The 13,918-nt window shown below is 36.1% G+C and overlaps 1 protein-coding gene across 5 annotated transcripts in view; it reads right to left on the bottom strand.

The window, feature by feature from the left end:
- Positions 1 to 13,080, bottom strand: part of HGF (hepatocyte growth factor) — an 86,795-nt gene extending 73,715 nt beyond the window's left edge. For all 5 annotated transcript variants that reach the window (XM_068973363.1, XM_068973365.1, XM_068973364.1 and 2 more), the window contains exons 1-3: positions 12,941 to 13,080; positions 5,869 to 6,034; positions 208 to 320 (exon numbers count right to left, since the gene is read on the bottom strand). In XM_068973363.1, coding sequence (XP_068829464.1) covers positions 208 to 320; positions 5,869 to 6,034; positions 12,941 to 13,028 — 367 coding nt within the window. In that variant the 5' untranslated portion in view covers positions 13,029 to 13,080. The remainder of the gene's footprint in view (positions 1 to 207; positions 321 to 5,868; positions 6,035 to 12,940) is intronic.
- Between the last annotated feature and the right edge of the window lie 838 nt (positions 13,081 to 13,918).

The following is a 13,918-nucleotide window of genomic DNA, read 5'->3' as shown; positions in this document are numbered from 1 at the left end:
AATTATGGAAAATTTGGGAAAAGCTCTTTTTAAAGGGCCACACTGAAAACAGTCAAGACGTTAGTGTCATCTGGCTTAATGGATGAATCGACTGCATAACAGATCAGGATATGATGGAAAAATCAGTTAGAAAGAGCACTGTGGCAGGTAATTACATATACTTTATACTTCATTTCATTATGAAATATTTAGAGAAAAGCCAGTTACCTTTGTTTTCATAGAGGTCAAATTCATGGCCAAACTCCTTTTTTACTCCACTTGACATGCTATTGAAAGGGAACCAGAGGCATCGTTTTCTTGCTTTATCAAAAACAAAGGCCCTGAAAAAAATATCTGAATGAAAAGAAGGAATACTACTATTTATACAGCTTTTAAAGAATAGGTACATGGTTTAACCAAGGAAGATAATGTAAAAACGATGAATTATTACGTATACAGAAACGAGGATATTTGAACCTACAATTTTGATAGCAAAATGAGACAAAACAAAATTAAATTTTTATAGCTGTAGATTTAAATACAAGATAGAGTAAAATTTGAAATGGTGCCATGTTATTCTACATGAAATGTAGAAAAATGAGGGCTTCAACAAGCACAATCAATATACAACACAATTACTTGGCTTATTTATGAAGATTTTATTATTTTTGTAAGTACACAGAAAGTTGGAAGGTTTTTTTTGTGGTTATATATAAATGATTATATTTGAAATATCATGATTAATTTCCAAAGTTTATAATTATAAAAAGCATATTCTAAACTGACATGTCCTAAAATGCAATAGACAAATCACAACCCCAAGAGATCCTGCTAGCAAAGAAGGATCTGAAATCAAATGTTTGGGAAATTTTACATATATATCCTTTCTTGTTGAGTTATAAAGCATTGAAACTTATTAAAGGCTATGAAAATCCCACTATTAGTTGGCTTTATATAAGTCAATGTTTCCTAAATAGATTTGCTTGCATAAGCATTTTTAATTTTTAAGAAACTATTAATATAATAGAGAATATGCTTCTGATATATCATTTTGACAAAAATAACTAAAATGTGTTAACTCTTAAAATAATCATTCCTACAGCTAACTATTATACTGGATTTTTGTTGCTCACTAAAAAATGTGTTTCTAAAAAAAAATGTTTCTAAAGAAGAATGATAAATACAAAAATCTCTTAACTGAGAATAGTAAAGTACTTAAAATTTTCAACACATTAAGTGTTACCATGTTTTACAATACAAAAAATAAAGTTAGAACTCTGATTTATTTTATTTCCATTAAGAAATAATATTAAAACTCCTTCTTACCATGTTCATGCTAACTATAAATGCCACCATGTATAAGCATCAAATTAAGAGAAATACACAGATTTTCTGAGAATAAATAAAGATTTTTCACTCCCAGGCCATATATTTTGAAACCTCAATTTTCTTGCAGTTCTAGATAGTTCAAGTTAGTCACTTATTTCTTAACATTTCAACAGCTTTTAAATAATTTTAAATGAAGGGAAATAACTTTTATAAAACAAATTTTTTAAAGATGCTATAAAATTATTTAAAATATTTTATCTATTATTATATTTTTACATAGTACATTTTAGTCTATAGCTAAATAACTTCAAAAATTATATATATAAACTGTGAGCTTTGGTTTACATGTAGACGTTTTCAAATATCCACCTACAAGAACATTTTATACCTGTAATAGCATTAGAAAACAAACATAAAAATATATTGTTGCAACTGATAAGAAATAATAAGAGAAAAACTGACTAATGATAGATTTTCATTTACATCTGGAATACAGTAAACTTATGCAATACGTGTTACATTTCCCTATTGTAGGGTGTTAGGGAAAGAATGTTAAATGACTTTGAAAGTGTAATAATTAGATAAAGAATACACATGAAGATAAAAAACTAAACAAATACCTAAAAGGAAATCTTAAAATTATAGAATCAAATACCTGCCACTTAACTTCACCTTAAAATGAAAATGTACCACACGTACATATGTCTTTTCTGTCAATAACATGGCAGGTGACTCACTGAACCCCATCAAGAACATGTAAGATTGCTTATTTCATTCACCATTTTCTCACAATCCATGGTAATTCATACACTCTTAGAAAACTGTTTTTGCTCATATCATCTTACACCTCTATATGGACTGGATCCAAGCTAACAAATTCCATGAATTGCATATCTTCTTTTAAGTTTGATTTTTGGAGTCTTTATCTTAGTCATATTTTTAACTACCATCTTCCTTTCAAGAATTCATTTTGTTGAGTTGTTTATGGCAGGAGTGCACTTTTAATACCATTTACCCAGTCATAGTTAGAAATTTTCATCTCTTAAGTCAGTTCTTGAACGTAAATTTTCTGAAAAGCTTAGAATCAGGCATTCTGGTCATCTTTCTCGTACAGCAAAAAAAAATATTTTCAGTCTCTATAAAATCAGTATTGTTGACACTTCCTCAAGAGGAAACAGTGTTTGAGACTTCCATCTCATGCCCACTGAATCACAGATGCTTTCACACAGCATTGTTGGCATTTTCCAAACGTTTTTGTGTAATTGCCATTGTTTTTTAATGATTCTAGTTCATGTTACAAGCTGCAAAAAGATCTTCAATTCATGAAGAACTTACTTTTAGAGTATTACAGTATGTCCATTCAATTCTGAATGGAATTACTAAATATATTACTTAAATAGGTGTGTGTGTGTGTGTGCACGCATGTGTGCGCACATGTGTGTGTGTATATATATATATCAGTTCAGTTCAATTGCTTAGTCGTATCCAACTCTTTGCGACCCAATGGACTGCAGCATGCCAGGCCTCCCTGTCTAAGTTTACCCAAACTCATGTCCATTGAGTCGGTGATACCATCCAACCATCTCATCTTCTGTCGTCCCCTTCTCCTCCCACCTTCATTCTTTCCCAGCATCAGGGTCTTTTCAAATGAGTCAGTTCTTCGCACCAAGTGACCAAAGTATTGGAATGTCAGCTTCAACATCAGTCCTTACAATAAACACTCAGGACTGATCTCCTTTAGGATGGACTGGTTGGATCTCCTTGCAGTCCAAGGGACTCTCAAGAGTCTTCAAAACCACAGTTCAAAAGCATCAATTCTTCTGCGCTCAGCTTTCTTTATAGTACAACACTCACATCCATGCATGACTACTGGAAAAACCATAGCCTTGACTAGACAGACCTTTGTTGGAAAAGTGATGTCTCTGCTTTTTTATATGCTGCCTAGGTTGGTCATAACTTTCCTTCCAAAGAGTAAGCGTCTTTTAATTTCATGGCTGCAGTCATCACCTACAGTGATTTTGGAGCCCAGAAAACCAAACTCAGCCACTGTTTCCATTGTTTCCCCATCTATTTCCCATGAATTGATGGGACCAGATGCCATGATTTTAGTTTTCTGAATGTTGAGCTTTAAGCCAACTTTTTCACTCTCTTCTTTCACTTTCATCAAGAGGCTCTTTAGTTCTTCACTTTCTGCCATAAGGGTGGTGTCATCTTCATATCTGAGGTTATTGATGTTTCTCCCGGCAATCTTGATTCCAGCTTGTGCTTCTTCCAGCCCAGCATTTCTCATGATGTATTCTGCATATAAGTTAAATAAGCAGGGTGACAATATCCAGCCTTGATGTACTCTTCTTCCTATTTGGAACCAGTCTGTTGTTCCATGTCCAGTTCTAACTGTTGCTTCCTGACCCGCATACAGATTTCTCTGGAGGCAGGTCAGGTGGTCTGGTATTCTCATCTCTTTCAGAATTTTCCACAGTTTGTTGTGATCCACACAGTCAAAGGCTTTGGCATAGTCAATAAAGCAGAAATAGTTGTTTGCATTTTTTATGATTCAGCAGATGTTGGCAATTTGAACTCTGGTTCCTCTGTCTTTTCTAAAACCAGCTTGAACATCTGGAAGTTCACAATTCACATATTGTTGAAGTGCATACTAAGTCACTTGTGTCCAACTCTTTGTGACCTAATGGGCTGTATCCTGCCAAGCTCCTATGCCCATGGCATTCTTCAGGCAAGAACACTGGAGCAGGTTGTCCTGCCCTCTTCCAGGGGATCCTTCCAAACTAGGGGTTAAACCCATGTCTCTTATTTCTCCTGCACTGGCAGCTAGGTTTTTTTCCACTAGTGCTACCTGGGAAGCCTACATATATTTAGGATAGACAAGTGTGAAGGGTGACAGCAGTTCTGAGCAGAAAACTTTGGCTGCACACTGGTATTACCAAAAGTGGTTTTCTGCACAGGTTGGCTTAAATTTGGTGACTTAATATAACTCAACCAGAATATGGTAGAAAAGTGTGAAACCTCATATACATGGGCTATGTAGAGATTTATTAATCAGGTCACATGTCTTCTCCAACACAACAAAAGCATTTTCGTTTCTCCTAAATAAAACAAAGGGAAGTCTGTTTTGTTTTTTCTAGCCGAGGGCTGACTAGTGTAAAAACTGAGGCTTGGCAATACTTTCCTTACTTGTGGACCCAGGAGAGTGCATTTTCAGATTCAAAGTTAAAAATCAACAGTGAGATGTGGTTCTTCCCCCAATCCCTTTGCCCTGCCCTTCTAACCCTGAGAGGGAAAAACACAATAAATCCAACCTCCTCAATCACCAGAAGAACATCTCCATAAATCTACACAGCTGAGATGCTGATTGAAAGTAATTTTCTCTATTTTTTTTTAAATCTCAAGACTTTTCTAGGAAAGTCAGAGAAAGATGAAATTATCATAGGAATTATTTGCAAAGTTAATTCGCCACTCCCCGTGCCAGGAAATATCTCCCTGTAAGTGGCAATTTGGCTATAAGAATACTTCTAGAGGAGATATAAATGAAAAGAAAACAGATAGTCTGTCTTCCCACTAAATCTATGGAAGACTTCCTCTGACCATGTCCTATCTCCTCAGACCCATAACACTTATTTCTCTGAGAAAGGCAATTTGAATATAGGAATTCTGGCCGTGACATTCCTAAAATCTGTGTTCACATCATGTGTCACAATCCAAATGTAATAGAGTAGACTTCAAAAGTGACAGGCGGCCGTGTGCAATGCTACTGAAATGGAATGAAATAGGGAATAAAACAGTGCAAAGTGAGAGGAGGGAATGTTTTTTCAAGAACTAGGACATGAATTTTCTTCGGGCAATTTGGAAGACTATTCAGATGAAATTGTCACCTTCATGGCCCCAAACTCCAAGTTTTATGCTCTGAGAGTACTGACAAAGTGGTAAGGAATTTTCCTGGAAGGTGCAGAAGAACTTTCAAAAAATAAGAAAACTCCCCATTTGAGTCCCCTCATGCCTCTTTGAATTGCTCCATCACTTTTCATCTAAAACTTCATTACACAACCTCCTAACTATTTTAAGAAGCTGTTGAAGCTTTTGCTGCTAACACCAATACCCCTATGTTTTTATCTAATTATATCAACACTTTTTATTTCTAGCCCTAAAGACAATAAGTTGCAGTAAGTTTTGACTGTTGCCCAATTTATATTCTGAAAATTCCTCCACTCCTCTTGTGAGAAAAAAAAAGAAAAAGTGTACTCTGAACAGAATATTTTAAAATATTAGCAATAAAAAGTTAATCTAATTGAATTTTAGGAACTAAAATGAGAAAATACACATTCCATAACTAAAACCACTGTGAATTCTAAACAATCTTGTGGTTCATGTGTTCTCCCTTACACATATTCCCATCAAGTGAGAGCTAAGCCTTCTGTTATAACGAGTGAAAACTAAAATCAAGCTTATAATTTTAAGAGCACATCCCATTGAATACAAAACTGATGATGATAATGAGCACATTCTATATTTGGAAAATTATTCTAAGAACAAAATGAAGCAACTTACTTGCAAGTGAATGGAAGTCCTTTATTCCTAATACATCTATTGGCACATTGGTCTGCAGTGTTCATTTTTTTTGTTTTTATCTTCAGTAATGGGTCCTCTTTAATTAGAGTAGTCTTTGCTGACCTTTTGAATTCATGAAGTGTGTTTCTTCTTTTCTTCTGTCCTTCTATTAATAATAATAATTTTTTTAAACATAGGGGAAAATATTTTAAGGGTCATATAGTAAAACATCCTTTAAGAATCATCTACAAGATAGTGATTTGACAACATACCAGACCTCCAGGGCTTGGAGGTAGAATGATGTGGGGAATGATACTCTCAGATAATTAAGAGCAAGAAAGGAATACTTAATTGTGAAGAAAAAATAACTTCTCATACAGAGTCACTTATCTACATTCTTTCAAATGAAGGATGCTTTTAAAAATTAGGACACAGTTCACTCTTAAGAAATAAGTAACATGATATTCTCCAAACAGTATGAAAGCAAGCGCCAGGCATATCATATCATATTATGTTCTATAATTTAATTTGTCATTTCCTTCTACAATTGATCTTATGTAACTTATAGTATTAATACTAATTAGATAAGCCAATTCAATGACAGGTGAGAAACTTCTTAAAAATGGTACACTGGATAAATACTTGATTTGCTCTTTAAAATATTTCATTCTATTCATATTTTAGTCTTTCTCATTTCTTACATAAGTGTTTTCTGTGATCGGGGGCACTATTTCTTAGTATCGCTGAACTGCTTGTTTTGAAATCAAGCCAAATGCTATAAATCAAATGAATGTAAAACTTCATCCTTTAATGAAACAATATCATTTTTCTTCATCAGAGTATTCTACCAGGCCCCTAGATACATGAAGCCTCCTACTAAAAACCTAAAGAGCAGAGCCAAAACATCCCAAAAGACTTAATCTTTGAATAATTTTGGAATATGAAGAACTTACTTCTTCATTCTTAATTTATCCAGAGTTACCTGATCTCTAATGATGATCTCTTTCACAATGAGGATCAAATTGTCTAAGAGACTGTAGCCATTTTATAAAGGATGGACATAACTGTGTCCTTTCCCTGCCTGTCCAACTTTTGAATACCCTTATAGCAAAGGTAGCAATAAATTTTTAAGATAAAGAAACCAAGATACAGGGGAAAACTGACAACTTAGAAGATCTGATTCAAAATCCAGCTGCCTGGATTCAGAACCCCAGAACTCCTAAATACTTACAATGCCATCTTCCGCTAAGATTTGCTAAGAGAGTATACAAAAATATGGCTTGTAAATAGTTTCTGAGGATTTGGTTAAAGCTATCAATAGAGAAATAACTTGCATGTCAGAACAAGAAATCATTTCCGGTCTTTAAACATGGTGAAATGTGTCGAGAAAAGAGGATGACAATTTTTGTGCAGAAAATTGGGAAATACGGCTTAACAGAGTGAGATAACAAGAATAGCATCATACTCTGAAGCTTGCCAGCAACTACTAGCTCCAGTTGTTTTATTAAACATGCAAATACTGCTCACTAATATCCATCCTAACATGAAGTCCACAATAAACAGGAGAAAACATGAATTCCTCTGAATTTCTGGTTCTCTGTAAAACCCCAAAATACAATCCCCAAAAGACTGGAACTAATTTCTATAATAATGCTTACATTTTATTTTCTTTTCTTTGCCCTACAAGATGAAATGGCTATGGTAGAAGAGATATAATTTAGAAGACATTTTAACATAGAAACTCAGTCAACCAAATAATCTATCAACATGTTATTCATTGAGTGTGGACCAAATGCCTTGCATAATGTTGGCAGACTGATGATAATTCTGGCATTCTTATTGACTTGCCAAGTGACTTTGTTTTATTACCTTAAATGCTAATATCCCATTATTCAATCTATTGATGCAAAATAAAAGTTATAGTTGAATTAAAAGGGGTGATTTAAACTATAATCATTTGGAAATCAATTTGGATTATGAAACATTATGAATATGCAAAATTTTACTTTTGTTTTTGAAATTTCATCCTTTAATTTCTGGCATAAGAGAAGAAACTGTTATTCTCCCAAGCTAAGAAGTGGTATTATTCTTTTCAAATTTTGATTTCTGCCACATGACCATGTTAATGGGAGCTAAGTTTCACCACTAAGAGTTTTTCCTTCTTTTGACCTTAGTGCACTGTTTCATAGGTGCACCATTTCTTCAGATGATTTCATAAAAATCATCTGAATTTCTGTATAAATTGGAATATTTCTTAGTGACAAATAGTAATAAATGCAAAAAATATATTCAAAAAACTATTACCAAAATGGAAAAAATATGTAATATATATACATATGTATAATCAATTAAATTAACTAAAAGTACAGAACTTAAATTGGCCTAATGTATATTGCATTTAAAACATATGTTTAAGTGTGAGAGAAGAATGTAAAACTAAATTTAAAAAGTCTAAGACAAACACTGAGTTCAGATATACATTTTACTAATTACAAAAAATAGCACCCCTGGTCAGTGCTCTGTTTTGTTTTCTCAGAACCAGACAACAGAAGGAAGGCATTGAGGATGACTGTAGAGAAAAGGGGTTTCTGTGGGATCGTTGGTTGCGTTTAATTCTTCAGATCCTCAGTTGACCTATAGAAATGTGTTAATGTGTGGCTGTACCTCATAAAAATAGTCTACTCTTGCTGACAAACTTTCGATCACTACCTTTCATCTAAAGATCAAAAAGTATCCTGAAAAACAAATAAATCTATAATTTCCCTTTACTAGATAATAAATAGGAGAGAAAAGCTTGTCTGGGGTTACAAAGCTAATCAGAGCCAATCAGAACCAGATACTAGGATTCCCTTTTTACTCTTTATTTCTAATGACTTAGAAACTTTCCCTTATAATTCAGTCATCTCTACTAGGTCAGTAAATGATTACTCAAAACTGCAAAGTTCAAGCTAGTTGTACATCATGTAATCCACACACCTATAAAATTAATTCCTTCTTCAATAAAAGAAAAATTCAAAACAGGAGTCATTCAAAAACAGCATCTGAAAATAAATTCCTTTGCTAAAAATACTTTCAACTTTCTCTTCCATATGGATTAACAACTGATGCTTGTTTTGCTAAAAACAGTTAAAACACAAACTTAATTTTGGAGGAAACTCAAAAATATCTTTGGATCAGATTTTCCCTACTATTTTTTTGTGCATGACTGTTAGTTGAAGTTTATAAACAAAATACTGAGATGAAATCAAAGGGTAAGAGATCACTGCAACTTTGTCATGCTTTCCTGTATTTTAAACTGCAACTCCTTTTCCCTCTTCCCTCAGTATGGGAAAACATTCTCAAAGCTATATTTCCTAAAGAAACTTAAGTCCCAGTTTTAGAACTGAAATCATTAGGATCTTAGTGAAAACCTACAAACAGAAAGTAGGGTCAAATGTACCAAGGTGCTTGAAGAAAGACACATTTCTCCCTCTGGTCCCCAGGCCTCACACTCATTTCTCTCAGTACCTCATATATTTCTTCTCTGTATGGACTAACCATTGACTTCAAAGGAAAATCATGCAAAGGAAAGGATTTGCAGGGTGTGGAAAGAAGCAGGAATCTGGCTCCACATATTCTGAGAAACCTACCCACGTGATTAGTGATTAACAGCTTGAAGTGGCAAGATGTTAAGATGAAAGTACACAAATAATTAATGGAAGGGAATGGTGGTGACTGGAAATTTACTTCCCAGAGGCAAAAATCATAAAAACAAGTCCAACTCTTCATTGCTGTTATCTAGGACTTGCATTCATAAGCAGACAATTTTCTCCCCTTCTTTAGAGAAGTGAACAATATCACAAGTAAAGATCTCAAAAAAGGATCAAATCAGATTTCAGTCAAATGTTAGTATTTGAGAAGCAGCATACTTATCTCTTCCAAAAATATTTACAAATGAAATGATGTTCAGTATGAGTTTAGGACCCTCCCTAGGCATCTCCCTCCTTCTACTTCATTCCACTTCCTCCTTCAGCCTCTTCCTGGTCTCTTGCTTCATTGTCTGTTTCTTTCTACAGCTCTCCTCCACACCCCAACCAAAGCAACCACACTTCATCCATGTATCTTGTGAACTCAAAACCATCTGGCTGTGATCCATAATGTCTAAAATAATGTAATTTAGTGTGATGTTCAAGCATACGTATGCACCACGCTCAGTCGTGTCTGACTTTGTGGCCCCATGGGCTCGAGTCCACCAGGTTCCTCTGTTCATGGGATGTTCAAGGTAGGGATACTGGAGTGGGTTGCCATTTCCTTCTCCTCCAGGGGACCTTCCCAACCCAGGGATCGAATCTGCATCTTTTTTGTCTCTTGCATTGGCAGGCGGATGCTTTACCACTGTGCCACCTGGGAAGCTCATATACATGCTAGTCTGTCTTATTTTTCCAAACCCAGGTCATACTCTTCCTCCTCAGGCACTCAGTACACCACCCCTACATGATTACTTATCCTTTGTTATACTTACTCATTTCAGTACCTTCAGCCACTTTATGTTTCCCTGACTTAAATACTGAGCATACTACTACCTATATTTTCATACTCCACTTGGGTACTACATACCCCCTAAACCTTATTTGATCTTCTAAGCTAGACAGGAACTCTCAACCATAACATAATACTACTTCTAACACAGCATCATCCTTGTATTACTAACTAAAATAGATTTTTTAAGTAAGTTTTGATTGATTTCACTGCTGCTGTTTTCAATATAAATAAAAGGAAAAATGCACATTGCATATTTCATTCATGTAGATTTAAGTAAGAATCTCAGTTCTATCCATTATCTAAGATAATAAGACAGAATAGTGAAGATTTTAAGTTCAGTTGCTTTATGTAAAATGAGTCAATCCAACAATGCCAATCTTATTAGAATTAAACAAGCTTTGTTTTAGAACCAGGTCCATAACAGTAGCTCAGCAAATGTAAGTCTTCGTGTCATTTGTGCGTCTGTAAATCTTGCACAGACTCCTTGACAACAGGGGCTCCTTTAATGTTCCTTTGTTGTTGTTAGAGGGAATTGGATATTTGTATCCAGTGCAGGTGGGATGATGGAGGATAATCCTATGTGGACTAGTTTCTTATAAAGATGGCTTGGGTCTATAACAATCAATATTTCTTCAAGTTTTTTTTAAACTTTTCTAAAAATATCTCCATAATACATTCTGCTCATAACTGGTTATCACCTCATTATAATACCCACTTTGTTTTAAATATTGTGTTATCTCACAGTATGTAAAATTGCAGACTCATCAGATAAATCAAAAAAGTATAACCTAAGCAAGTAACAGCAATAACAAAGTTCTCAATGTTCCATGTTAGATGTTATAAAAAAGAACAGACTTTCTTTGTATGTTCTAAGAGGGCTAGCCATGTTTTATACTTTGAAGAATGTTATGTTTTTCTAAAAACTATCAAAATAAACTTGACAAAGGCACATCCTCCTTTTGATAACAATTTTAACATTATCCACTCTAGGAATTATTCTATTATCTGTAATTCCCAAGTGACTTCTTCTTGCTTGCAGCATTCTCTTGGGTTCCATTCTCCCTATATTCAGGAAATGCAGTCATTTCAACACTAGCCAAAGTGAAATATAATTACAAATGTAGATCTCCTGCCAAAGTTTCAAAATGCATGCCAAAAGCTAATAGACATTGCCTATGGTTGATCTACTGTTTGGGTTTCCCACACCGCAATCCCCATGTATTAGCACAGATGACTCCAGGTAACCATATTCTACTTCAGCCCATCAACATTTTAATCTTAGAAACAAAAATCCTCAAAATGTTAGCCATCATTTCAATTTAGGCTAAAATCCCCCAAACCAGCAATGTCATATAAGAATTAATTTTAACACGACACATCTCAAGGGTGGTAACCTGCTAGGTTGATACTTTTTTCCATCTCTTTAGAAATCTAACATAAATATTTTCAAACTGACCCTTTCCACACAGTGTTGTTTTCCAAAAAGATCACGTCACAAAATCAAAGAAAGCCAGGTGGGACTGAATGACTTTTCTTGTCATTTGCAAATTCTTGGTGTTTTCACCCTTTGGATTACATTGAAAACTAGATCAGAGGGCTGATAAATTTCATATTTGACTTATCTCAAAAAATATAGCCAGTCCTCTGTCTTGTATTATTTTTTTAAAAACCATGTCTACCGTCTGGGCATTTGTTCTATTCCTTTACTCCCCTGTGCCTACCTCTGATGCTCACTACCCTCTCCTGTTGGCATCCCAGCCACGACAGTGATAATACAACCAAATACAGATGTTTCCTCTTGCCCTGATAACAACAGAAAACTTCCCAAAGCAGCAAATGAAAGTCTAAACTTCCAGGCAATATGAGCTCCCAAGCAACTCCTTCCCAACCTGTAAATCCTGGGGAGAAAGCAGGACACCAAAAGGAGCAGTTCTGCAGCTGTAATCAAGTCACACAATTTTGGCCTCCCTTGCACTGCAGTGTCCAAAGGGCAGGCTTCCATACTCAGAAAGAATAAGACCTTAGAAGAGAGGCTTTCTCTTTCATTTTTATAACATGCATATACTCAGAGTTTAATCTGCCTTCTCCAAATGAAAACCTGTATTAAGTCATAATTTGGCCCTGAATGTTGACTGAGTGAGGCGAGATAGCGGACTGTCGTGGAAAATTGTCTCTTAAAAAAAAAAAATTGTGTCCCTGCTGTACTGACCATCACTGTCCCCGTTCAGATCAGACCCTCTGTTCAGCTTTAAACTTCTCCAAGCCGGTGTTAGCACTCCTTTCCCATTCCACCATCCAGGACTACCAGGCTAAGTGAGATGGGGCTGGATCAATGGGGAGATGGGTGGAAACAACAGGGGGGATGCTAATTATCATTTTAAATGCTTTTCAAACAGCAAACGAATGTCAAAAGAAAGCTAAATGAGAGGTTCTAAAAACACCTTTCCACAAGCTGAGTTAAGGAAGGATGCTGGGAGTAGGCAAAGGGAGTTAGGGAAAGCAAAGGTTAGCAAGAGAGAGTTGAATAATACTATTAAAGGAGAAAACTAACCTGCATAGGGGATGGCGATGGGAAGCAAGAGGAGGTGTAGGAGGACGTGCTGCAGCAGCAGCACTGGCAGAAGTCTGATCACCCACATGGTCCTGCTGGGTGTGCTGGCGGATCCCACTGGAGCAGATGCCTGGGTGAAAGAATCCTGTTCCGACTCAGAGCCTAAAAGAGCCCGTCGGCTCTGAGCTGCTTTTTATTGCGATGAGCTAAGTTTGTTGTGTGATTAACTGGAAAGATCTAGGTCTGAACTCCCTCTTACGGTAAGAAACTGTTTAACAACAGCCCTTTACTCTCTCCCACCCCCCCCTCCTTTCCTCACTAACCCCCCCCGCCCCCCCCCCTTCGCCCACCACACCACCAAACAGATCCCAGCTCCCCACCCCCACCCCCACTCTGCTTAGGAAAGAAACTTACAAAGAAAAGGTCACCTGGCCTGAGGCCAGCTGCAATTTGGAAGTTGGAGCTCCAGATCCCAGTGGCTCCTATCCGAGTAAGGAAGGGAGGAGCAAGGCTCAGTCCAATAGCTAAATCAAGGCACAGGCAGAGGACCAATTCGCTAAGTTTAAACAGGAAAATACATGTGTTTACATATCTATTTGGGAAAAGAGGAAGGGGAAGCAGCATAAGAAGAAAGCAAAGCGCTGCCTTTCTGTTAAATGTGCTTCAACTGCTAATCTGTCTAGTTGCACTGCTAGAGCAATCTAGGGATTCCAAACACTGACGCAGTTTCCCTAGGGTGTTAGAGCCCGGGAAAGAGCTTGGGAGGCAGACGGCAGCAGGTCCAAGCCCAGGTAGAAAGAAGTGCCATGAGAACAGAGTATGATACTGTGGGGTAAAAATAAATGAACCAACAAAACAAAAACACCCACGATTGTCAGGCAGAAAAATTGCCCCTCTTCAATGGGCTCAGAGCAGGTAACTTTGTTCAGAAGCTCAGCTAAGCTCCCCAGTTACAGCAAAGGTACCAAAAGCACATAA

This window comes from Capricornis sumatraensis, chromosome 5 (assembly GCF_032405125.1).
Source record: "Capricornis sumatraensis isolate serow.1 chromosome 5, serow.2, whole genome shotgun sequence".
Classification (NCBI taxonomy): Eukaryota; Metazoa; Chordata; class Mammalia; order Artiodactyla; family Bovidae; genus Capricornis; species Capricornis sumatraensis.
Note: the sequence above shows the minus strand (reverse complement) of the source record. Positions and strands in the feature narration are given on the sequence as shown.